The 26,491-nt window shown below is 46.5% G+C and overlaps 1 protein-coding gene and 1 long non-coding RNA gene across 7 annotated transcripts; one reads left to right on the top strand and one right to left on the bottom strand.

Annotated features, from left to right (window-relative positions):
* Positions 1 to 5,893: 5,893 nt before the first annotated feature.
* Positions 5,894 to 16,120, bottom strand: GLRX5 (glutaredoxin 5). The gene is made up of 2 exons (XM_081289027.1): positions 15,782 to 16,120; positions 5,894 to 6,462 (listed from the first exon to the last, which is right to left on the bottom strand). Exons 1-2 carry the CDS (start codon positions 16,068 to 16,070, stop codon positions 6,284 to 6,286), a joined length of 468 nt encoding a protein of 155 aa, XP_081145153.1. The 5' UTR covers positions 16,071 to 16,120; the 3' UTR covers positions 5,894 to 6,283.
* A 119-nt stretch (positions 16,121 to 16,239) lies between these two features.
* On the top strand, positions 16,240 to 24,805 carry LOC308646291. Of its 6 annotated transcripts, none has more exons than XR_014021350.1 (3): positions 16,240 to 17,006; positions 17,937 to 18,104; positions 23,718 to 24,805. It is a non-coding gene; the product is annotated as an uncharacterized lncRNA (long non-coding RNA). The 6 variants fall into 6 exon arrangements; XR_014021351.1 differs by lacking the exon at positions 23,718 to 24,805 and adding an exon at positions 21,236 to 21,525; XR_014021352.1 differs by lacking the exon at positions 23,718 to 24,805 and adding an exon at positions 20,608 to 20,954 and having other exon boundaries at positions 17,937 to 19,502.
* The last annotated feature ends 1,686 nt before the right edge of the window (positions 24,806 to 26,491 follow it).

The raw sequence follows: 26,491 nt of genomic DNA, 5'->3' as shown, positions 1-26,491 counted from the left end.
TTATTCTGTATGTTAGGCATTTTCATTATAATGTGCCTTGGTAATGATCTGTTGTGATTTTGTACATTTGGCATCCTATAAGCCTCTTGAATTGGGTTTTCCAATTCATTCTTCATGTTTGGAAATTTTCTATATTATTTCACTGGATAGCTCATTCCTTTGGTTTGGACCTCTATGCCTTCCTCTATCCCAATAACTCTTAAATTTGGTCTTTTTATGCTATCCCATATTTCTTGAATGTTTTACTCATGGTTTCTTACCATTTTCACTGTATGAACTACATTCTTTTGAAGATTATATGTTTTGTCTTCATTGTCTGAGGTCCTGTTTTCCAAGAGGTCTAATCTGTTGGTGATGCTTTCAACTGAACTTTTGTTTATTGTTTCTTTCATTTCAAGGATTTCTGTTTTTTGTTTGTTTTTAGAACCTCTATCTCCCTATTGAAGTAATCTTTGCTTCCTGTATTTGTTTATGTAGCTCTTTGTCTGCCTTTATTTGCTCTCTTATATCATCCTTTAATTCATGGAACATTTGAACATCCTGAACTCCTTCTCTGTAATTTCCTCTGCTGTGCTGGCCATGGCTTCTAATAATGTGGAATCTTGATTTGTTTGGGGCACTTTCTTCCCTTGTTTTTTTCACATTGCTTGTGTGTCTTCCCTTCTATTTCTGATGGTGGACAAAGAACCGAGGGTGAGGAGTAGGATTATATGCTGAGGAGGTAGGACGTGAGGATATAGAGTTGTTATATCTTAGGAAGTGTGAAAGAGAAATCTAAAGAGGAAGATTAGTAGCAGGAGAAGGGAGAGGAAGTAATTTTGTGTAGACAAGTAAGTGGGAAGACAGTAGAGTACATAAAATGAACACACATATATATTAAGAAAAACGAAAAATGTTAAAATAGTAGAAATTGGTGGGGGAAAAAAGAAAAAAAGAATATAACACAACTGTAATATACTATTCAGATGTCCCAGTCCTCAAAATCCTAATTCATGAAACGTACTTGGTTTCACATATGTTGGGGATGTGAAGGCAGGAGAATAGGGATAGAGAAGAACAACAACAACAACAAAAAAAAATCTTGAAGGAAGAAACAGGGATTGTTTCTGTTGGAGATCAGTATCTTTCCTGCGTCCCTTCTCATCCAATAGTTGGGTCATCTGCTGTTAGCTGGCAACTCCACCTTCAGGATGGTGAAGGTAACCAGGGTGTCACTGTGCCTGGCTAGCGGCTGCTGGGAGAGGGGTGTTAGAAACTGGGTACCTGGCCAGGTGGAGTTCCACACTGGGAGTTGCCCGCACTGAAGATGGTGATGAAGGTGACCCAAGATGGAGGCGCCTGCTTTCAGTGGTGGGGTGTCAGGTTGGGTGTGGGGAGCCTAGTGATGGCACTGGAGAGGATGAGTTCAGAGCCGAGCTCTGTGGCATGCAGTTGGCTGACTTCAGAGCCTGGGTGAAGTTCCTGGGTGCAGGCAGGCCAGTGCACGTAGGGGACTATCTCCCTGCTGCGGAGTCCCAAGATGGCAGCGACCAGGGGAGCCCCACAATGGTAGATGGGGGTCCACACGGGAGTGGTGGCCGGAGTTCCTGTGTGTGGAAAGCTGTCAGATGTCCTGCGTGGGAGTGGCATTTGTGATTTCTGCTCAGGTGGGTGGCGGGCTGAGATCCCACTCGGGTAGTCTGGGTGGGCAAGTCGACCTACTCTGATGCTGAGGCCTGGAGCCCTGGACGGCACAGTGGCTGTGATTCCTGTGCAGAAGCAGGAATATCGCTCACAGAGAAGCAATGTTCTCACTATTTGAGTCCCAGGTCATAGAGCAACACAGAATGCTGCCTCCCTCTGGCCCATCATCTTGGATCCTCCCAAACTGGGAGATATTTCTACCTTCTTTTTCTGGCAAAATATATCTCTGTAAGAATTGCTAATGAGGTTCAGTAGATCTTCAAATCATAATCCCTGCTGATGAGTTAGGATCACCTCAAGGTTAATTAAGCTGTGTTCTTTCAAGCATTAACTCTACACAATAAAAGCCTAACATATCAGGTCACAAAAGACTTTCCAATGTGGTCTGAAATATAGTTGTATTCATTCATTCACTGGTACTGGCAATTGAACCTAGAGGCGTTTTACCACTAAGCTACATCCCCAGCCCTTTTCATTTTTTATTCTGAGACAGGGTTTCATTAAGTTGCTTAGGGCTTCACTAAGTTGCTGAGGCTGGCCTTGAATTTGCAATCCTCTTGCCTCAACCTCCTGAGCCACTGGGATTGCAGGTATGCGCCACCACATCCAGTGTAAGTCATATTTTAAAAAATGAAAATCAGTAAGTCAAACTATATGCTTGAGAAAATAATTTATAGGAAATCTTTCTGGCTGAACACCCTTCTGTCCCCTAGAGCAGCTGAGATGACATGATATCTGTATTAAATCTTGTCACATACCTTCAAAGATGAACCTCCATGTTCAGAGACAACCAAACACTAACAATGGTAATTTTAATAGGCATGGACTTAAAGCCTTCAGTGGTGGTGAATGGCAGAAGATAATACAAACTGGACTAAGAGCTCATTACGGGCCATGTCCTCAATAGACAGGAACTTACTAAGCTCCTAACAAGCCCAAGGTAGAAAAAGGAGGTGACTGACCTGCCTGAGGTCAAGTGACACAGGCGCAAACCCAGGAAGACCAGAGCACAAAGCCAGGGCCTTGCTCTTAGCTCCCACGAGACCCTGCAAGGCTGGTAAACCGTGGCTGTCTACCAGTCATGGCCAATCTGGAAGGCAGGAGGGAAGGAAATACTTCAGTCGTGTTTTTACATGTTTTCGGGGAGCACTATGGATGCTGGTCACAGGGGATTCCTGAATGAAGCCAACTAAAAGGCGATTGTGTGCTGGCACAATCTACAGAGAAAGAGGCCGTGGAGCAGACCTGGGCGTCCGTTGCCAGGGAGGTCAGGGAAGGCTTTCTGGGGTAGAAGGCACACTTCTGTATACCGCCAACCAGGAGCCCTGGGAGGCTTCTGAGTGGGGAGTGGAATGGCCAGAGAGGTGTCTGCAGGCCATCCTTCCCCCAGCCCCACTGCACTGGGCTCCAGAGCAACTGCCCAGAAAACTGTCCCCCTCTATGCTCAAGACCACAAACTCTCCACACGGCTTTACTAGCGATGCTGCTGTTCAACTGAAGACAGAAACGCCACTTCAGACACATCCATCGTGGTCACTCTGCAGTCTCTGCCAGTGCCTGGACCTTAACCAGCCCCTCCCTTCCCCATGTCCTGTCTCCCTCAAACCAGCTATTATGTCGTTCACAGGTCTCCTTCAGGCTGTTTTTTAGCAGGGCGTGGCAGTGCAGCCTGTAATCTCAGCAACTCAAGAAACTGAGGCAGGAGAATTCCAAGTTTAAGGCCAGCCTCAGCAACTTAGTGAGACGCTGGCTCCAAATAATAAAGGAAGAAAAAGGGCTGGGAATGTAGCTCAGTGATAGAGGATCCCCTGGGAGATATATATATATATATATTTGCCACAATCACTAAACAACTCCTAAGAGGAATATTATATGTCTTTGAAGACTTATAAAAATAATCTGCTTTGTGTGATCAGGCCCTGATGTATCTCTTCTCTTCAGTGACTCATTAACTAAGATAAAGCTCTCTGACCCACAACTGAGTCATCCAACAAAACCCTGCCAACACAGACGTCACTCCTGTGCCCTCAGCGTGATCTCTGCCACAAACAACAAGGGAATGACTTCTTGATATTCTACTCATCTCTACATTTTCAAGTAAACTACTTAGTGGGTGTAGCAAGAGTTTTCTTAAACTGGCTTGACAGCTTTAATGATAGGAAAGCTTCAGGCCCCAGATCTACACAAGTGAATCAGTAGAGCCAGAAACTCACCTTAGTCACCTTGGCTGGGGGTGGACGCAGAGGGAGCATGCAGGAAGCCATGGTTCAATCCCAGCACCAACAAAAGAGTTATTTTAAAAAATAGTTCCAAAAGTTATAGCACAGATGAAGTGTCTGTGTTAACTGCCAGTCTAAGAACCTAACAAAAACTGCCTAAAATCATAAAAATGCTTGAGCTTCTAAGATAAACTCATGTATCTCTGAAGGGTCTAACACCATGAGTTAGGAGCTGTGAGGAAAATCTAGTACAATCAGGACAGCAGGGCCAAAGGACATGCTGGACACGGGAAGCTGCCTGCATCTTCAGAGGCGCTGTGCAGCACTGAGATCTATCTGCACGGGAGCCTGCAGGCGCTGCTCTTTCTCATGGTGAATGCTAATTTCACAGACCCTCACAGGCCGTCAGCATCGTTCAAGCTCACATTAGATAGCATCTTTAATTTTCCACTTGGTAAAGACTTGTTAAGGATATAGAAAAAATTACTAATTATCTTCTGGAAAGAACATTACACTTCTGAGAGCTCAGTGGCTCCTTGAACTTCCCAGTTCTCTGGAGACTTTGATAGGATCTTGCTGTGATTCATGAGCACCAGTCCCATCATCCACCGGGCAGCCTCCTCCTGGGCCCAGTAACGTTCCAGATGCTTCTTACACTGACGTTTCCTTGCCAATATGTTTCCCATCACTTTTCTTTTTCATAATGAGCTCTGAGGGAATAGAGACAGATTCTGGGAAAGCCAAAGGGGCCCAGTGGGAAAGCCCCCTGCTACACACAGGTGTGACAGCGAGGGACAATTCTGCAGCCTGATGTATGTGACCCACAGGCTGGCACTTATGTGAAGTGATTTGTCATTGCCATTCTTTCCGGAGGACAAGGTCACAACCTGGGATGGCAGCATGGGCAAGATCTTGAGCACCTGCCTTCCTTCCGGTGGAGCCAAGGTCCCCCTAGAGTACCAACCTCCTCCATGATCCCACACAAGCCAAGCTTGCAATAGAACAAAGGGCTGTGTGTACAAGTGCTATCAAAACCTCCCGAGAGTGAGCGGCTTTCGCCATGTGGCTGGTGAGGGGCAAGGGCCAGTCCTCTGTCTGGGCCAAGGTCCCCAGTGAGGTGAGGGTTGGCTACAGCTTTCCTTCTGCTCCCTGGGGGAATCCCAAAGCCTATGAGTGAGGTAGGCAGCAGGAACAGTGGCTAAGGGGACCCAGCAGATCCTGCCCCGGGGAGGCTATCCCCCCAGGTGGCAGCCCACCTCCCAGAGGGAGTCCACTTTCGGAGCTGATTTCAAGGGGGCTCAGCAGGCTAAAGAAGGGACTGGGGGCTGGGGATGTGGCTCAAACGGTAACACGCTCATCTGGCATGCGCGGGGCGCTGGGTTCGATCCTCAGCACCACATAAAAATAAAATAAAGATGTTGTGTCCACCGAAAACTGAAAAATAAATATTAAAAAGTTAAAAAAAAAAAAAAAGAAGGGACTGGAACCCACCTGGGTTGCCTTTGAGAGACAGCCACTCACTGGAGGATGCGTCCTTCCTCCTGCCTCTGCTTCCGGAAGATGCACTTCTAAGCAGATGCTGTGTGGCCACTTCCTGCAGAGCCAAAGACACCAGGACAGGCTGGGCTTTCCTCCCGCACCTCGGTGCAGCCCTCAGGTTCCTTCCAGCCAGCCTGGGCATGCAGAAGCACCGTGAGTCTTATCAAGACACCAGATTTCCTCTTTAATAAAGGCTCATTTTTTAAGAGTAAGATACTCATTGAAAGCCATGCCTTGGTGGACAGACGGTGGAAGCTAATCATAGCAGTCTGCCTGGCACAGGGCAGTGGGGCAGCCCACCTCCTCCCAAGCTACTACTGCCACCTGCCCTAGAGAAATGGGGGGCACAGCCGCCACAGCACACTTGACAGAGTTAATTGCAAAGAGAAGGCGCAGGCACCCACATCCTACAGATGTGTGCTCCTCAGGATTGACAACACACACGCATGCTGTCTCTGTGTTGGCAGTTTATTTAAAAAAAAAAACAACGCCCCCACTCTAACAACTTTTTCTTGTCATTTCCTTTAATAGAAGAAATTACCAAAAAATTGGGGGTATATTATCTTTGCAGACTGACACATTCATGACCCTGAATCAGGCAAAGAATAAAAGACAATATAAGAACAAATTTTGCTTCCAGCAACATCATCACACAACAGTTGAAGGGTTACAGTGCAGTGGTTACAAGACGTTCACAACAGGATGGTCTCAGCCCAGAGACGGACAAGCGAAAACCGTCCGCTGCTTAAGAGCCCGGGCTGCGAGCAGCTGCTGGGAACAGAGACGGCGAGGGTAAGGCTTTCGGGGGCGTCCCCGCGGCTCTGCCCAGGGGACCAGCACCCTCACTTTGAGTCTTGGTCTTTCTTTTCATCTAAAAGGGCGGAGCGAATCCCCAGCTTTTTCAGTTCTTCCACCAGGTCCCCGTTCTGGTGCATCTGCAGAAGAATGTCACAGCCTCCCACAAACTCGCCGTTGAGGTACACCTGCGGGATGGTGGGCCAGTTGGAATAGTCTTTAATGCCTGTGGGAAGAGCGGGGACAGGTTACCTCCGAGATCAGAGCTGAGCCTTCACAGCAGCACTCGAACCTTCCCCTGCCCCCCCCCCAGGAGGAGCAACAAGTTTTCCAGGCACATAGACTAGGGTCTCGCTCCTCCACAATGACCTCTAAGACCTCGAGAGGTCACGTGACCTTGTGACTCATTTCCCAAGGTTTTTGTGAGAACTAGGTAGGTAAAGCTTGAGTGAAATACACGTCAACAGTGGGTTAATGACAGGAGGACTGGACTGGTTAATTTAAGTCACATAAGATACACGAAGTCACAAACCTGCCAGCCTTGTTTTCAAAACCAGAAGAAATGTCCCAACCTCATTTCCAAATGGACTACTTGACATGGACCCGTCATAGTAACCAAGCACCCAGTCGGGGGACTCCCCACCTTTGCGCCCTCATGCCCGTCTCCGCCAGTGCGGGCCACCAGACGCTGACTGCTCAAGAAACTGAGCCAACCACAAGCCCATCCTCCTCCACCACAAAGATGAGCTGTCCATGAATAGGGGATCCGGCTCAGCTCCAAACCCAGAGTGACTTACACAGGTAAGAAAAGGCCCCAAGCCCCACAAGTCCATGTGCTGAGGAGACTCAGGGCTAGAGGGCAAGTGAGACCCACTCTCTGCTCTCAAGAGCTCATGGCACACAGAAGAGTCAGGGCATCTGCTCTGCGACTGTGCACCAGGAGATTACTCTGCTTAATTCTGGGCCATACAGATGAGGACAAAACTCTGTCCAGCAGGAAAGAAATGTGGTTTCAATGTTAAACATTTAAAAAGTATTCTTTCTAAACCCGGCACTGTGGAGCCTGCCTGCAGTCCCACTACTTAGGAGGCTGAGGGAGGAGGATCCTGGAGCCCAGGGGTTGGAGGCCAGCCTGGGCAGCACAGCAAAACCCTAACTCCAAAACAAACAACAAAACAAAACATACTCTTCCTTCACATCCCTCTTCATTATTCTATTCCATTTTCTATTCTTATGTTGATACAGATATACTTTCAAAAACACATTCAGCCATATTCCTATTCTAACATTGATTATGTTGGAAACAAAATGGTAAAAATATGGCATAGATTATTAATTGCTACAGACTACATATGTGATAATTTTTACTTATATAGATAGATGTTTTTAAATAGCAAAATGAGCATACAAATAAATAAAAATAAACAGATTTCTTCAAGTAAAACACGCCTCTGGGCTTTGGTAGTGAAGACTACCAAAACAACAACAACAACAGCAAAAACAGTACATGAATTTTTAAAAATGGCTAAGTAGAGATTTTTATGCAAACTAAAAAATGCAAAACTTATTCTTGGTACACCATTATTTAGAATCATTTATTTTCCAAATAAAATTATCAATTTGAGTTGGGTCATAAATAACAGTCCCAAGGCAAGAGTATATTTCTCTTAAAAGTTATTGCCTTCTGCTGGGCACAGTGTCCCATGCCTGTAATCCCAATGGCTAGGGAGGCTGAGGCAGGAGGATCATGAGTTCAAAGCCAGCTTCAGCAATGGTGAGGCACTAGGCAACTCAGTGAGGCCGTCTCTAAATAAAATATAAAAAAAAATAGGGCTGGGGATATGGCTCAGGGGTCTAGTGCCCCTGAGTTCAATCCCTGGTACTCCACCTCCCCAAAAAAGTTATTGCCTTCTAAAAAATATAAGTGACTTTGCTCTAAACCATACATCTGTGATCAGGGCTGGAGAGAGACCCTGAGTCACCAGCTTTTTATCTTTCTTCTCCAGGCATCAACATTAAGAAATGGTCACAAGCCAGGTGTGGTGGTGTTCGCCTGTGATCCCAGCAACTCAGGAAGCTGCAGCAGGAGGATTATGAGAGTTTAAAACCAGCCTGAGCAACTCAGTGAGGCCCCGAGCAACTTCAAGAAACCCTATCTCAAAATAAAAAGGGCTGGGGGCGGGGGTCGGGGTAGCTCTGTGGTAGCTCCATGGTAAAGCACCTCTGAGTTTAATCCCTGGTAACAAGAAAAAAAAAAAAAAAAAAACAAGAAAGAAGTGGTCAGAAATGGTCACAATGTCACAGGCTTCTAAAAGCTTCTTAGCCACTCTGGATGTCTATGAAACAATCAGCTAGAGGCTCGGGGCTCCCAGTAGAGCCTAAGTTCCCGTCCCTGGAATGGCTTTACAATACCAGTGGTCTAAATGCTAGAAACTCCCTGCCCACAGCAGGATCATCACCCAACCCTGAGCACCTTCAACACAGGCGAGCCAGGATTGCACCTGCAATTACGGCTGCTTCTTTCCAACTGGTCATACACTGTACTAAGCCTTCCAGCAAAATAAAAATTATGCCTACTACTTTGTGAGGACCTAAAATTTTAAAATCACCAAAAATAAAAACAAATTTGCTGCCTGAAAGCTACCCAAAACCATGTTTATTCCTAAATGGTATAATTTTTTTAGTAAATCTTTGCTGAGTAAAAGAATGAATTGCTTTTTATCAATCATTTTTATAGAGCCAGACTCAAAGCACTGGACTTGTTTTCTTCATGAAATTTCATGTTACCAGACAAGGAGTCCTGACTCTCACCTAAGAGAGGGAACTCCAGGGGACTCCAGGAGAATTCTTATCACCAAAACCACCAGGACAAGCGGCTGCCAGCCAGGATGGATTGCAGAACATGAACCCAACATGCAGCCTGAGTCCTCTGGGAGACCATGTCCCCACAAACCCCTCTGCCTGGGTCGTCTTGCCTCTCAACTTACATTGAGAACGTAGAGGCCAGCCCAAGGTGAATGACAGCACTTTCCCGACAGCATCCAAGGTGTCCACGAGCCAAAGTTCCTCAAGACTGAATCTACCTGCTTCTTTTGTCTGGACTCACGAGAGCCGTGGGCAGCTGATGGCCAGGCAGAGCTTCAGCACCCTTCCCCAGCCCTGCGCAATTTTTTATTTTTAAGAAATCTGATCACTAGTCTAAATATTTGTAAGGAAATATCCAATTGTCCCCCACAGAGTGAAGTGAGAAGCTTTTAATAATTAAAGAATGTTATTCATAATTCAAAATTTAAATGAATCCCTGGATCCACAAGTAATTCTTTACACAGGGTTTATTTCTCTCTCGCTTTAGTTTTCAAAAACTGCAGTATATAGTGATGGCTCTTACAAATACCTCTTGAAATAACTCAAAGTCAGAGAGCAACTCTTGAAAATTAGAAAACCAGGCCCAAGAATGGATTTTACTGATGACTGTGTTTCATATATGTTAGACAGTGAGTCCTGTGGGACAGAAAATGCCGATTACAAAGTTACATAACAAGTGGCAGGCACCAGGACTGGGCGTTTGGAAGCTCTCCAACAAGAGGCGTCACAGCCTACTCCTCCATCACAAAGAAGCCACTACTCCAACGCCACGCCAGTGCACTGGCAACCCCCCTCCAGAACTTCCAAAATGTTCTTTCCTCTGGGTCAGAGGCACACACCTGTGATCCCACTGACACAAAAGGCTGAGGCAGAAGGATCACAAGTTCAACGCCAGCCTGGGCGACAGGGAGACACTGTGTCAAAATAAAATAAAAAGGGTATAGCTCACTGGTAAGCACCTGCCTGGCATGCACAGGGGCCTGGATTTGATCCCCACCTGGCAAAAAAAAAAAAAAAAAAAAAAAAGGAGGTAGGTGCAGCTCTGCACCTCCCAGCATATGTGAGGCCCTGTATTCAATCCCCAAGACCATTTTTTTAAAAAGTACTTCCCAAAATACACCACCCTTCAGAACACTGGACTTTATTCCTGGCTTGGACACTAAGTTGCTCCTGAGCACCACAATCACAGCTTGCTTTCTTCCTGGTTGAATTTCTCTACAGGTGGATTAATTCCACTCTCACTTGCTTACCAGGCTCTGTGACCGTGGGCAGGACACACACCTCCCAGGATCACATTTCCTCATTGTCCTAACTTGGAGACCAGCATTAGGATGACACAAGATGACCCAAACATGGAAACCAGCAGACCCTCACTAGAGGAAGAGCAACACAAAGCCAGCTTCCTGGCTTGCAAATGCAGCCTTGCAGAAATCTGTCTCTCTTAGACTCAACTTTCTTCATCTGCAAAATGGAAACAACACTCTGCCTCACAGATTTATCCTGAAGATTAAATAAGACACAATGCATGAAATGACCTAAGCTCCAAGCACAGTGCAGGGTACAATCTCTCTTTGTCAATATCCTCTACGGCCACTCTCCACAGTAATGTTTTCCTCAGAAATATATGAAAGAGAGAAAGCACAGGGAAAAACTGTAGGAGTGATTCAAGCCAATGCCATCAGTAATAAAAATGGCATTTAATGAGCTAAGTTACTAAGTTTCATCTCTTAAATGATTTCTTTACAAACATCCTACAAAGTAAGTATAATTATGCCTATCTTACAGATGAGGAAGGTAAGGCTCAGAGAGGTTAAATAACTTACCCAAAGTTACATGTGCACCCAGGTTTCCAGGCGTCCAGATGCCAGGTTCCTAATCACATGCTGCCTCAGTCCCTCCTAGAGGGACTCCAGTCTGTGGTGCCATCTGTCCTCCTGCCCTCGAGCTACACTTGCACTGCCACAGATCTGCAATAGCTAGGACTGTTTTACATCCCATGTGTACTTAGGTTTATGTACACAAGCAGCACTGTGTCTTAATGACTATTTGCAGCTTGGTTTTTTACTAAACACTGTATTTTTGAGATTGAGCATGCTGATCACAAGAACATCTAGCTCACTTTAAGACAACTTGGTTTTCTACCACAGATAAAACTGGATTGTTTATCCAGTGTGCTACTAACATCGCTTTCTGTCACTGACATTTTCCATCCATACAAGTGACATCTGCGAACATCTTTGGCATGGATGTTGACACAATTGGGCAAGAGTCAGGCTCTCTAGACTTGGGGGTAGCAAAGGATGTTCAGGCCAAACCAGTCCACTTCCTTTTTCTTCCTTTGTAAATAAAGTTTTATTGGAATCAGCTATGCTCATTCATCTATAGGTTATCCATGACTGCTTTCACCTACAACAGCAACTGAGACCCACAGCCCAGGGTGCCTGGAGCACTTCCTCCAGGGCCTTCATAAAGGAAGCTTGCCAACCCCCAGCCCAGCCCATCTGTCCGGGAGTGAAACAGCTGGGTCCAGGCTCTGTTCAGCTCTGACTTGCTAGGTGCTGACCCCCACTCCTCCCAAGTGCTGGTACCCTTTTCTACTCACACTTATAGCACAGAACTTACCCTCCACACCAGTGCATACCTGCAACCCTGTCCATCTGTCAGTACACGCCATGTAAGGAGGGCTTTCTTTACTACTGCAGCAAATTCATGACACTGGAAAGGTGGCACGTGTTTTCAAATGCTAAATAAACATTCAACAGTAGGATTTGGGAGTGTGGAGGAAGGAGGATGGCTGACAGGTACAGGGTGAGCTGGACACAAGGAATACCTTTTCATACACCGCAGCCAGTGGGATAACTGGTGACAACTGGTTTCAGAGAGGTTCTAAAAATTCCCAGCACAAGGAAACAAGAGTTTGAGGCAACTACTCTGATCGGATTATACATTCTGTATATGCAATGAAATACTACACTGCGCCCGATAAATGTATAATGTTAATTTTAAAAAAATTTTTTTGGTACTGAGGATTGAATTCAGGGGCATTCAACCACTGAGCCTCATCCCCAGCCCTATTGTGTATTTTATTTAGAGACAGGGTCTCACTGAGCTGCTTAGTGCCTTGGCATTGCTGAACCTGGCTTTGAACCCGCATCCTCCTGTCTCAGCCTCCTGAGCTGCTGGGATTACAGGCATGCGTCATTGCACCCAGTTAAAATTTTTTTAACTACAAAAAAAGAAAAAAACAATAAGATAATGGTTACTCATTCAACAATATTTGAATCTCTATTTTGTCAGACACTATTCCCAATGCAAGGAATACAAAGGTGATCTAAACAAGAAGAAATTCAAGAATGTTTATAATGTTTTTAAGAACACAGATTTTGCAATATGATGATAAATTAACAAAAGTCTTAACTGATCCATTAAAGAAGTCACTGAAAGCCTGTTTTGCACAAGCAGCAGACACAGTGCCACAGGCAGGTGCATAAGACACGTGCTCTGTTCTGCAGAGGGCAAAATACTATGTCCAGACAAGCAGGATCTGTTTGGAGAGAGGTCTTGATGTGACCCAAGGAACAAAGGCGAATGGGGAGGCAGCACTGTACTCCAGGCTTCCTCAAGATCCCTGCATACTCCAGATAAAGCAGAGGGCAAGAAGGCCTCTCTGCATCAGGTTTCTAACACCCAAGCCTAGGAGCTAGGGGGACAGTGTTTTCTTGGACTTGGGCCCTTTGTGAAGCTCAGTTTTCCCTGGCACAAGACACAAAGAAGGGCCAATTTTGCAGGAGCCCTGCAGCTGTTATGAGAAGCAACCCTGAGCCTGGGAAAGGTAAGCAGACATGCTTAGTTGGCTGGCAAAAGCAAGCACCAAGTGCCTGTCAGCCTCTCTTGGCAAACTTCAGGTGCAGAGCAGAGAGAAAAGGAGTCTCATGATGTAAAGTCCTAATGTGGCCACAGTAGTCCTCACCATGGGAATGCCCTTACATCACCCTGCCCCAGCCTGAACACGAGCACTTCCATTATGCTTTTCTAAGCAACAGAAGAGGTGTCTGTGATACTCAATATTTATGAAGAACTTCTTTTTTTTTTTTTTTTTTTGTGGTACTGCGGATAAACCAGAGCCTCTGGCTGGCGTTGTGGCTCAGCAGTGGAGTGCTCACCTAGCACATGTGAGGCCTCAGCACCAAATGAAAATAAACAAATAAAATAAAGGTATTGTGTCCAACTACAACCTGAAAGAAAGAAAGAAAGAAAGAAAGAAAGAAAGAAAGAAAGAAAGAAAGAAAGAAAGAACCCAGAACCTCCTACATGCTAGGCAACACTCTACACACAGCCAATCCCAGTCACCTGTTTGTTTGTTTGTTTGTTTGTTGAAGACACGGTTTATAATTACCCAGGCTGGCCTGAAACTTAAAATCCTCCTGCCTCAGCCTCCTGAATAGCTGGGATCACAAGCATGTGCCACCATGTCCAGCTATGCAATGCATTTATTAACCAAAATAACAACCAATGAAATTCAAAGGTCATGAGAAGTGAGGGTTAAATTCCTCTCACTGTTATTTGAGCATTTAAAGGACATAGATTAGACTCCAGATGTAAACAATAAGATGATAGAGACATTATTAATGCCATCAGTAACCCTAATTTCTGTTCCCATGGTGTTTATTAGTCATATTCCAGTATACCTTATCTCCACTTACATTAAACAAGAGAATGTAAATTTACAAATTAAAGAAGTTCATGGTATTGAAGTATCAATAGTACAACTTTTTGCTATTAGCCATACTGGCAATCTCCAGGGGATCTATGGCAAGGTCCCAGTTGAAAGACTGCAGAGTGGTTACTCTTATCTTTCAAGTCAAGAAGCTGGCTTTCAATGAAGGCCACTGATCCCCCTGTGCTTGATAAAACCTGGAGCCAGAAAACTGGCCAAGTTCTTGTTGATCAGACTCATGAGTGCAATGTGTGGTAATGTCACGTCAACCTAGCAATGATAAATTGCCCTTCCTCCGTCACTTAACACGCCTCCTAGGTTTCATCCAACAAAACTACTGCCAGTAGCATATGTAGGATCATCCAATACCAAGAGTTTTTTTTTTTTTTTTACAAGGATGAAACAATGTGGGGGAAAAAAATACTTAGAAAACCATGAAGTGCTAATAATAAAATAGCTACCATTTACTGGGTGCTTTCTGTACCAGATGAAGTGATCCGCACTTTCTGTCATTTTTACTTTTTTTGCCAAGTCGGGTGTCATTATCCTCAATTTACTGAAAAGGAAACTGCAGTTAGTTGTGACTTGTGTAAGGCTAACAGAACACAAGTCTCCAAAATGTACTTTTCACAACACCAGCCTGTTACATCAGCATAAGGAAAGACCATGGTTAGTAACTTCAAATGTCCACCCTAACATAGAAACTGGGATCTCTCTTTAGCACAATCTGAAAGTACCAGGAGGAGGTGCAGAAACTCAGCCCCTCAAAGTCCTTAACTAGAAAGCAGTGCCCCCGGGGGCTAGTCCCCAGGAAAATGAATACAGATTTCCCATTTCTCCACCTACCCCACCCAATCCTTCCTTGCCCAGGAGCAGGACCCTACAGGGCACAGTGGCACATGCCTGTAATCTCAGTGACTCGGGAGACTGAGGCAGAAGGATTGATACTTTGAGGCCAGCCTCAGAAACTCAGTGAGACTCTCAGCAACTTGAGAGCTTCAGTCTCAAAATAAAAAAGAAGAACTGGAGATGGAGCTCAGCGGTAAACCACCCTGGTTTTAATCCCTAACACTACCCCTGACACACACACACACACACACACACACACACACACACACACAAAAGGAGCAGGTCCCTAGGCTGGTCCCCTTCCTCCCTCCACCCTAGAATGGGAGAATGCTGATAAATTACCTAACACATTGCATCAAGGATGCTAACTAGCTGTCATAGCCCTCTACCTTCCCGTAGGAAACAAAAAACCACAGGCCCTGATGCTCTGGTCCCTGTCCTTTTGGACTCCCAAGTTGAGGCAATGAGTTAGTTTGGAGTGCAGAAGCCCAGACTGTAATGCTAGCCCTCTCCTTGTAGCAACCACCGAGGATGGTCGCTGACACCCTGAGCCTTGAACCATGAAAGGCCAGCCTCTGACCCCACTAACCTCAGACAAGGGCAATGTGGCCCTCTTCCCCCCGTGAACAGCACCAGTCCCTATCCGCAAGGCAGACCAAAGGCTTCCAAGCCCCTCAAAGTGTTCCTTAAAGCGCCTACCTCCTAGAGGACACTCGTTATGAGCTCCCCTCTTTGCCCCACTTCCCCAGTCCTATGGGGCGGGGAGTCTGCCAGAGAGCCCGCCAGAGACTGCTCGCCTGGAAGTGCCCATTCCCCTCAAAGTGAGCGTGGGCTCCTAGGACTTACACCACTGTCCAAACGGGCAACAGCTCCAGAGCCCCGGGCCCTCAAGATCTGCGCGAGTCAATTACACCCTTACCTAACTCTCTATCCAGGACAGTACTCCGCGCCCTAACGCCGGTAGAAACTGCAGAGACCCAGCGCAGCAGAGGCGCGATCGAGACCCCGCCCCGCTGCCCTCGGGCTCTCAGGCGCCGAGGCCCCAGCACGACCCTCCGACCCGCGCGCTCCGAAGCCTCCGCGGGTCACCCGACCCCGCGGCCGCGGGCCTGACCTTGTCGGAGCTCGGGGTCGTCCAGCACGTTATAGGCCGCGTAGTCGCGGACGCCGTGCAGCCGCAGGATCTGCACCACGGCGTTGCTGAAGCCGCACTGGGGCTGCTCCGGCGTCCCCTTGAGGAAGACCACCACCTTGTCTTTCTTCACCATCGTGTCCAGCTGCTCCGCCCGGCCGCCGCCGCCCGAGCCTGCCGCCCGCACGCCGGTACCTCGGAGGCTGCCGCCGCCCGCGGCCCGCCCCCAGCGGAGTAGAGCCGCCGCCGCCCGGCCCAGGGACGCGCTCATCCCCTCCCGCCCTCCGGAGCCCTCTACGGCCCCCGAACCTCAGCGGCCACTGAGTCTTCCCTAGGCCCGCGGCGGCCCGGCCCGCCCCCTAGAGGCCCTCATTGGACGGGATCCTAACTGCTCTTCACGATTGGACAATACCAGCCCGCGCAGGTGGGAGGTGGGCCTTACGTCGGCACCTCACCGCCTTCCTATTGGCTGTCGGCAATAGCTTTTCCAGTTGATTGGACAGAGTGGATGCCCATCAGAGTCACGCTGAGGGTCTACGGGAAACAAAACTGGGGGAAAGCGACTTTCTTCCGGAGAGTCGCCAGGGGGCCAGCAGGGATGCCCAGGGATGGCGGGGAAAGGCGCTGGGCGGGGTTTCTGTTCTGCGGAACGCCGGGAAGGGGTCACTTCTAGACGAAGGTTCCGGTTCCGAAGTCGGCGGCCGGGGGTTGCCATGGCGACGCGGCGGGCAGTCGATCCGGCCCTGGCCGAATCCTGAGAGTCGGAAGCACTCGGGTAGGCGGGCCCCCGCTTCTCCAGCCCCGGTGAGCCTCGCGGGCGCCCGAGGAGCCGACACGACGGGGAGCTGGGCGGGGCTCCGGCCTCAGGCCTGCGGGTTCCCTCCCTGGCCCCGCCGCGCACGTGGGCAGCGGCCCAGGCCCCGCCCGGCGCGCGATTTTTTCTCTGGAACAACTTTTGTTTTAAAAATGTGTCAGGTGCTGTCGCCTGCGCGGTCGCTGGACTTCGGGCCTCGCTGGTCCTCCAGCCCAGCTGAGTCAGCGCTCGTGCCTGGGCTGGGCAAGGGTTGCTGAATGGAGAACTCAAACAGGGAGGAGCTGCCAGGCGCCCGCGGTCCGGCGCTCGGAAGCTCGCGCGGGCGATCACGTGAACCTGCGAGTTCGAGACCAGGCTGGGCGGCCTAGCGTGACCCGGTCCGGAAAAGAAAAAGTAAGGAGGAGTAATAAATGAATGGGTTCCTCCCACAGCCATCTCCCCAGCAGCCTCGGGGTGCTTGATGCGGTGCCAACACCGACTATCCCAGGACGCCCGGTGTCCGAAGCTTGTAATTAGCATGAGAAATGAGAAGCGGAAATAAAGCCGTGTGGGGGTACCCAGGAGAGAAAAGGCTTCCTCAGGCCACTGTGCTTATGTGTCGTTGCTTGGCCTGTGTTTACTAACTAGAACAAGGGCTGGAACGTGGTAGGTGCTCTTACTGGTAAAAGCATGAATCCAAAGAGCAGGACTGGGTGGAATGCTGTATGGTCTGCAGTCTTGGGACCGCGCTGGGTTGGTGGTACCCAAGAGCACACCAGACTTGCAGAAAAAGCATACTCCGGAGGAAGCTGAGGCATGCCTGCTCCAGAGCCAGCGGTTCCATGTGCAATTTTCCTCTGATAGTTCCTGAATACTGTTGCCACGGTGATAATGACCTCCATGTCATTATCTATCCACCAACAGTAAGAGAAGCTTTGCAGTCGAGATATTGTTTGGCAGACAGAGTGGTTTCTGTTGGACACTAAGTACTGCTACAAATTATTTTTTTAACCTTTGAGTTATTTTTTAAATAATGCTGGAGGTAGTTTGTTTATTTTGGGGGAATGCTCAAGTTTAAAACCGGAAAATCAGCACATGTCAGCTTGTGAGTCTTCGAGATAATCATTCAGTATGAAACTTACTAATAAACTTAGGACACTACCGGGAAGTGCTCTTTATTGTCATCTTATAACCCCCTCGATATTATTGATGCTTGCCAATTTTCTAATGTGGGATCCAAAATTAGAATCTTTGTTTTAGGCTGAGTTCATGCTTGACCCTGGGTTCAATCCCCAGCACTGGGAAAAAAAAAAGAAAAGAAATAATTTTTTTTTTGTTTTACAGATCCATTAATTCCGGATAAGTCAGAGGAAGGAGCATCATGGGAAGAAATATATAGAAAATGCTGTTAACGCTGAGGTGACTGTTGTTTCAAAGTCAGAAGGTGTCCTTAACAATACAGAATGTATTGATTTCCTTCCAAAATCAACTTTTATTCATGTATATATGGGAGTAAGTTTCTTAGTTAAAAAAAATTTGACAATTTGTTCCTGAAAACCTACATTGTTTTTTATTTAAACTGTCTTAATTCTGTTTTTGTGTTGACTAAGAGAGGGATAAGAATTCACAAACTGTGTTCTGAGGATCTGAGACAGAGTAGTAATGGGAACATATATGTAGACCGCACACACTCTGTGTTTTATATTTTTTATATAAACATTATTCTATCCCTAAACTAGTGTGTAATGTTGTCTTCTGAAGAACATTTGTCCTTTTTAGTTGTCAGATGTTACTAAGTTGAGAATGCAGCTCTCATTAAGAATTAAAAGTAACCCTTGAGCAGGAAGAGTACAAAGTCTATGTCTTTCAAAATTATAGTGGAGCTGCAGTGTCTTGTAGATAGGAAGACAGGTGACATGCCGAGGATCTATGGGTGTTCTTTCAAGGAGCTGAGACCAGTGCCTTTGATAGAGTGTCCAAGGGCAAGAAAGCAATTTAAATCTCTAAACCAAAAAAAAAAAAAAAAAATTGAAACAGTATATCTAAATTTAAGTGGTTAAGGGTTTGAGGATATGGCTCAGTGGAAGGACGCTTTCCTAGCATGTGCAAGTTTTATCCTTAGCTTCACAAAAGGCAATAATAAAGATACATTGAAACTTTTAGTAAAACACAACCTAAAATACAGTGAAGTATGGCATCTGTTAGCTGGTTCTGTTTGTGACTTAAATCCCTTGGAGTATTAGCACCAAAAACCAAAAAGAACATTTAAACTTTTATACATGATTCACTATTTTGATTTTGAAATTTTTCTTTAGAAATTTTATAACAAAAACATACTTGTTAGAAATTTGCTGTTGTGTTGTTGAGCGTTTTGAACAAGTAAGTCACCTGTGTCTGCCAGTTTGTGTTCTCTCCCTGTGGGTTTAGTTTGTTTTGTGGAACCAGGGCCTCATCCATGCTAGGCAAGCTATCACCCAGATCCTAAGGTTCTCATGAATTTCCAAATTTCCCCACACCCAGTGGGCATTAATGAGCAGTGAGGAGAATCCTAGGATTAAACCCCAAGTTCCCCACACCTTGTAAACATGCTGACTCTGACACCCCCAAAATGTTTCCCCCTATCCTTTCAAACAGATATGGCTGCATGTATGTGGTGAATATCCTCATTTGCATCCGCCTTTCCAAAAGCAGCTTCACCACTGAAACCATAGTGGAAACCTGGAGGCCCCTTTTGCTCTCCCAGCCCTTGATGAAGAGCTAGAGTTGGGGTTGCTGAGCTTGCAAGGTGACTGGGTGACAGGTGACATGTTGTCGGAACATTTAGCAGGTAGCTCTTTCCCTTCCCTTCTCTTGGAGCCAGTGCTGTGTTCTTGATTCCTCAACAATGACCAGTTTTTAGAGGAGAAGGAGGTGAGTTTTACAAGAAAATGGGACACAGAAGTGCTCTCCTAGCTGGCCAGACCTTTCTGCCAGAATCCTTCTAAGAGAAAAGTGGCTGCTTGGGTTACACAAGGGGTGGAGCCACCACACATTCCTGAGCTAAAATAGCATTTACGACCAGTTTGTGGTTCTGAGCTGGAACCTGAAACCTTTCTGTGGAGCTATTATCCAGTAATTTTAGAACCTCATGCGCTGCATCCCTGGAATTCACTTGATTCCCTGAACCAAACATATATATGTGAGCCAGACTGCCCAGAGAATTTTTCTAATTCTCACTGCAGATCTAGAGATGCCTTTTGGTTTTGACTACATCCATCTGACAAGGCAGCTGGTTCATAAATACTCTCTGGCCGTGGGAATGGACTCCAATTTACTAATCCCTGTTGCCCACACTCTGGGGACCCAGCCTACAGCCAGGAAGGCAGACTTCATTAGGGCCAGCTTCCACGGTGGCTCACAGGTCCTACTCACCCCACTTCTTCTGCCCTCTAAGGAGAGAAGATGTGCCGCAGATGGGCTTAGGTCAGTGCAGACTACTGCTGAAGAAATGGGGTGCATTTAGGAAATCCTGAGTGCCATAGTAGGACCTGATCCTGCCTTGGGATTTGGAGTGTAGGATGTGGCGCTGGGTTCCAATCCTGAACATCATTAAATACTCAGAAGTTCTGATTTTCCTTGGATTTTGCAACACCTTCCATTTCACCTTCCTGGAGTTTTGAAAAAATGTACTTATGACATCTGTTGAAGATTATACATATTTCAAGATTTTTTATGTAAGGCAGCAGAGTTTTAAGGCCTCTATTGCACTGTGTTCCTAAATGCTTCCCTCAACTTGATATTATCTTGTGTATATGTTCTAATTTTTATTTTTAAAACAGCTTTTGTGTACATTAATCCACTTGAACCTTACATCAAACCTAGGATAATGATTCTTAGGCATTTTAGTCTCTAGATTCTGTTCTCTTTTTAATATGTATTTATAACGTCTTGTTGATAGACTCTGCCACTGTGCTCCTCTGTACATTTTGTTTTCACATGCAATCTCCCCACCCCCATACTGTGGATTGAACTCAAGCCTGCACTACCACTGAGCTGCACTGTCGGCCCTTTTTATTTGAGACACCCTTGCCAAGTTGCTGAGGCTGGCCTTGAACTTGCTATCCCCCCTGCCTCAGCCTCCCGGGTAGCTGTGATTCCAGATGTGTGCCACCAACCTGGCTACATGGAATTTGCATTTTTGTGCTGAATCAGAATCACCAGCAAGTCCTACAGAAAACTGACTATGTGATATATATGTGTGTGTGTGTGTGTGTGTACTGGATGATTTGTGCTTTGTAAAATTACAGTGATGATAATTTCAGTGCAGTTAATAAAGCTAACCATTAATTCTCCACCTCTGAAAGTAGTGTTCCCTTTTTCTTACCAAGGACCAAACTACTTGCTCTTGCCCTTTGCCAACACGCATCTGTTGGTGGTGGTTCTATTGAGAACCTTGTTTTATTCCAAGGGAAAGAGCTCAAATCAGACCTTCTGTAAGGTTGTATTAAGAATTAAATGGGAAGCATAACACTCCTTAGGCCTTTTAATTAAATGTGATGAAAGAACCGGCTTTTCCTCCCTTCTTGTGGAAGGAGCAGTGCTAATGCTTTGCATTATGTGCTTCTTTTTTTTTTTCTTTCCTTTTTTTTTTTCTTTTTTACCAGCAGATAGTTCTGTGACTCATATTCCAAAGATTTCTGACAAGGTGCCTAGACCACAGTAGGAGAAGCCGTTGTGCTGGGAAGATGAGTCTGTCAGCAGAAGCCTTCAAGGCCTCCGTAACCACCAAGCCTGGAGCCCCCGGGAGTGCTCATGAAGTTTGTTTTCTTTTGATCATTGCAGTGTATTGCCCAAGTCTTAAACACTCTTCATAATGAGTTGGAATTTCATTTTGTTCTTCCACCTTTGAGCCTTAATAACTTCATGTCTTTAAAATTAAGTCTTCTGATAATCTGTGATGTGTGTCTTCTTCGACAATTCATACCCTTTCTTTGGAGGTATTGGGGATGGAACCCAGGCTCTACCGTGGAACTACATCACCAGTCCTTTGTGTGTGTGTGTGTGTGTGTGTGTGTGTGTGTGTGTTGAGACAGGATCTCACTAGTTGGTGAAGTTGGGCTCAAACTTGGGATTCTCATGACTCAGCCTCCTGAGTAGCAGGAATTACAGGTGTGCACCACTGTACCCAGCAAATATTATAATATATATATTAGTAAGATATCAAGTTATCACTTTTTATTTTTTAAAAAACTGGGCAAAGGGAGCTGTTTTTTGCATAGGCTTCATGCAAACCTGGGCAGCCAAGGTGATTTTGCATTAAAAGCCTCGAGCAGCAGGTGCCCCGTTGGCCCACCTCTCTGCGGAAGTCCTGGGATCTGGCATCTATGTAGCAGCTTTACAGGGGCAGCTCTAAGTGTGCGCAAATCCAACTGTGGTGTCCCCATCAGTTCACCTCTACATACCACGCAACTGCAGCCCTATGATAAGTCCCACGAAGTCTGAGCACAGGGCAATAATATCTTCTCACTTGAAGAAATTTTTGTTTGTATTAAAAATTACCCATGTCGTCAAGTTTTTTAAGAAACTTGTATTTTTTAACTAGTCTCTGCTTTACCCTGCAAGGCAGGTAGGGGGCACTACTCCCTCATCCTTAGGAAGCAGGAGCAGCCACTGGCCACTAAGGGTTGTCCCTGTCATTAAATACAAGTTGAAATTCACCCATTTGCTGATTCTAAGAAGTATCACTCTCACCCCAGGCTTGTTCTCACATCAGAAATGGATAGATAATTTTCTGAGTTTCTCATACTGTAGCTATAGCAGATTACAAGCAGAAATTTTTAAAAGGCTGTCACTAAAAGCAGAAGGAAGCAAAGACTACCAGGCCAACAGGAGATTTTCAAAATAAGTAGCAGACATCCTAAGACTTTTAAAAGCAGCATTCTAGGGCTGGGCTATAGCCTGGTGATAAAGCACTTCCCTAGCACGCATGAGGCTCTGGGTTTGACCCCCCCCCCCCCGCCATACTGGAAGGGGAAAAAAACAAGCATTCTATGTCTGAAGGGTCAAACAACCTTCTCATCCACTGTTCCTTTTGCATTAGAGCCCTGTATACTTTCGAGTTTACATAGAAAAGGAAATTATGTTCCACATGTTCTGGATAAGAGGCCCAGGAAATGTGCAATATATGTAGGATTGCCAACAGAAATCACACGTGGGCTGGGTGAGGTGGTGCACACTTGTAATCCAGTGACAGGAGGCTGAGGCAGAAGATTGCAAGTTCGAGGCCAGCCTCAGGAACTTAGCAAGACCCTATGTCAAATAAAAATACAAAAATAAAAGAAGAGGTGATATGGCTCAGTAGAAGAGCACCCTGGGCTCAATCCCTAGTACCAAATATATATATATGTGTGTGTGTGTGTGTGTGTATGAATAATATATGCACTGTATCATTTAGGTGGTAAGAGACTGAATGATATTGGCATGAAGTTGAGTTTTTCTGATTATGAACCAAACATCTGGTTCCATGAGAGCTCAGCTCACACTGGGCCTGGGGAAGATGTAAGTTGCACTTTGAGTGTTACACTGTTCACGCCAGGAAGCACAGAGACACGAAAGAATATGACCACTGGGCCTACTGCTTGGTCCTATTTCACTGATGTTGGGTACCAAGATTCCTTAAGGGAGTGTATGTGTCATAGTTCTCTATTTATTTATTATGCCCCGCCCACTAGACTACTAGAAGTCTAGAAGTCCACTTCTAGACTTGCAGGATTCATTTTTGCAACCCCTGCTTCAGCATTTTCCCTGGCACCCTCAATCCACAATTCTTGAATGAAGAACATGGGACAAGGACAGCAATACAGGACAGTGTCTCAGCAAGTCCCAAGTTGCATGAAACTCATACATCTTCGGGAGATATCTTCTAAGATCTTCAATTGCTGGAAATTAGAGATAGTACTGAACCCTACATATGCTATTCTTTCCTATATATACAGACATATGATAAAGTTTAATTTATAAGTTAGTGATAATAAGAGATTAATAAAAATAATGAAATAGAACGATTATAATAATATACTGTAATAAAAGTTATGTGAATGCAGTCTCTCAAAATATCTTACTGTACTCTTACCTTTTCACTTAAAGGAAACACTTTACCACTTCTCTTCAATGTATCTAAACTGCCAGTATCACTTTTGTGCTTTGAGGCCATTATGAAGTCAGATGAAGGTGAACTGAACATAAGCATTGAGATACCACAGCAGAAGCTCTGATAACTGAGAAGGCTATTAAGTGACTAATGGACAAGTAGCATATACAGCGTGGACACACTGGAAATGAGGATTCACTTTCCAGGCAGGTCAGAGTGCAGTGGCTTGAGATCTCAACACATGGCTAAGATTGGAGTTCAATTTAAAATTTATGAATTTATTTCTGGAAATTCCCATGTAATCATTTTGGAACTTGGTTGACTATAGGTGACTAAAACTATGGAAAACAAAAATGCTTATCTAGTGTGTTGACCCCAGATGACATGGAATGAGAAGAAATGCATGGGTTAGTAGCTCAGTAATAGAGTATATGCTTAGCATGTACAAGATCCTGGGTTCAAACCCCTGCACCAAAAAAATAAATATATAAATAAAGAAGCAGCTCCATGAGTGCTACCATGCTAGCCAGAGTGGAATGAGAAAACTCCAAATCCCCAGAACCTCACAGACTTGTGGTGGGGGCAGATCCAAGATCACTAGGGATGGAAAGGAGGTGCAGGGGCAGGCTCTGAGTACAGCCAGTCAGTGCCTCGGGAGCTGGACACAGCTCAGGAGAGTGGGTGGCACTTGGACTGAGTCTGGGAAGTGGGTAGAGCTTCCGAGCGTGTTCCAGGAAGAGGAAGCAATCAGGAAAAGGAGGCAGAGGCCACGGTGTACTCCACGGGAGCATTAAGTGGTTCCTTTAGAAAGAAGTGAGCTCAGATGGTGAGGGCCTCGGGATCTCTTCTTTTGGGTGAGAGAAACCCAGAAAGCCTGGGGGCTGCAGAGCTGGGAGACCAGCTGGCAGGAGTGTTAAGGTGACCGGAGGTGGCTGAACCCATAGAGGAAGGCCAGCCGGGAGGCTTGTAAAACTGAACCATCCAGGTCTTGGTGGTGGAGAAGGCGCCAGTGCTAACAGAGCTAACCTCCGAAGGCAGGATTGACAGTGTTTGGCTGATTGTGGGGAGAGGGACAGGTATCTGCTCAGTCCCTGGTGACTCTCCTTGCAGAGGAGGGAAAGCTGAGTATGGTGAAAGTAAGATCTCAGGTTGCTTCTGGACACGCCCACTCATGGTCCCAGGGACATCTAAGCCCTCTGGTTATCTCTGAAAAATGGAGATGATTCTGAAGATTGCCTCTACTGGTGGGATCTATTGATAAGAGAGATTTGGGTGGGAAAGGAGAGATACAAGGAGACAGAAGAAGCCCAGGGGCATATGCAGATGGGGAAGGACAGGTCACCAACTCTGACAAGGAGCCAGGCAGAGGAACAGGAGGAGGAAGTGCTTTGTGGAAAGAGGGAGTGACATCAGAGCCACAGATGGGCCAGGTGGGGATACCCAGGCCGCCTGGATCTGGCCATGAGGCACACAGGGCTGTGGGCTATAGCAGTTGGATGTGTCCTGACCTCAGGCCCTTCACTGAGGGACTCTGGGATATAAAGGGGTTGGCCAGAGAATTTGCCAAGTGTCTTCTGACCGAGTTGTGTCTGGCTGTGGGCCCTCGTGTTCACCATTGTTTAGTTTGCAAACTGAGCTGAGTGGGCCCAGTCATTTTACCCAAGACTGCTCAGTGACAAACAAGCCAACATTCCCAGTCGACTGATGACATTGCCTTGAGTGCCATAGCTCAGGACCTGGACCCAAGGACATGGTGCTGGCAGAGACCTTGGCAGTGCCCCGGGACACCAGAAGGAGATTGCCCAGCTCTCTTCTGCCTAGTTGTGGGGGTGCTTCTGTCTGCTGAATATAGGTAGTTGGGGATCCAGGACGTGCCTTTAGTAACACTTGCTCTTTTGCTCTGTACACCAACTCTACACCCACAAAGAGGAAATTTCAGATTAATGTTCTTTAAAATCTTGGGCCAGGGCTGTGGCTATTGCATTTGGGGGATTTGCGGTGACCCATTTGGAAAGCATTTCTCTACATGTTAATTGTCAGCCATCTTTAGCAAAATTCGAAGGCTTTATGGAATCAGGCTGCGGCAGTGACACTCTGCCTTCTCTGTTAGGAAAGTGTCCTGGCCCACCAACAATTGTCGTCAAGAGCAACAGGTTTCATAGACACCTGGCCCAGTGTGGCATTTACAAGCCCCTGTGGCTTGGCTTAAGGGGCAAGCTGGGCCGCAGTGTAGGAGCAGAACACCGCCTGCTTGTCTGGGGGCGGTGGGGGTGGCACAAACGCCTGCATGGCTCCTACCAACCCTTCATGCCTGCCAGGTCTGGCTCAGAAGCCTCCCCCAGCTTCCTGGGCGCCTGCCTATCACAGCTTCTAGGATTATCACATGCTCAGAACAGCCACGCCCATCAGAAGCCAGGAGAGACAGCGTCAGCAACTTTCAAAACAAGTCTCCAGGGAACAAGATAATGCAAGAGTCCCCTTTCTCTGCAGGGGAAGTCCTCTCACTCAGCCTCACCCTGAGCTGGTCTCTGCCGTGGAGTTTTGTCAGCACACGCGGGCACAGATCTTCAAGTGCGCAGCAGGTTTTGGCTGTTGGTATCCTATGTGACTCTCGGGGTGGCTCCCACAGGGGAGGCAGAGAACTGGCTCCCCTCTATGGACTGGGGCAAGGTGGCTCAGAGCCACTCTGCTGCCTGGGGATCAAGCCGAGAGACTTTGAGGAAAGGTGCTTTTGGCTCTGCCAACCACTCCAGGATGCAAACACCTACAT

The sequence above is a fragment of the Spermophilus citellus genome (assembly GCF_964194105.1).
Source record: "Spermophilus citellus genome assembly, chromosome: 4".
Taxonomy (NCBI): domain Eukaryota; kingdom Metazoa; phylum Chordata; class Mammalia; order Rodentia; family Sciuridae; genus Spermophilus; species Spermophilus citellus.
Note: the sequence above shows the minus strand (reverse complement) of the source record. Positions and strands in the feature narration are given on the sequence as shown.

What these genes read in the sequence shown, in the direction of transcription:
- GLRX5 (XM_081289027.1), bottom strand. Translation starts at nt 16,070, where the DNA reads ATGAGCGCGTCCCTGGGCCGGGCGGCGGCGGCTCTACTCCGCTGGGGG. An exon ending in CGACCCCGAGCTCCGACAAG is followed by an intron (nt 6,463 to 15,781) that starts GTCAGGCCCGCG and finishes CTCTTCCCACAG; the next exon opens with GCATTAAAGACTATTCCAAC.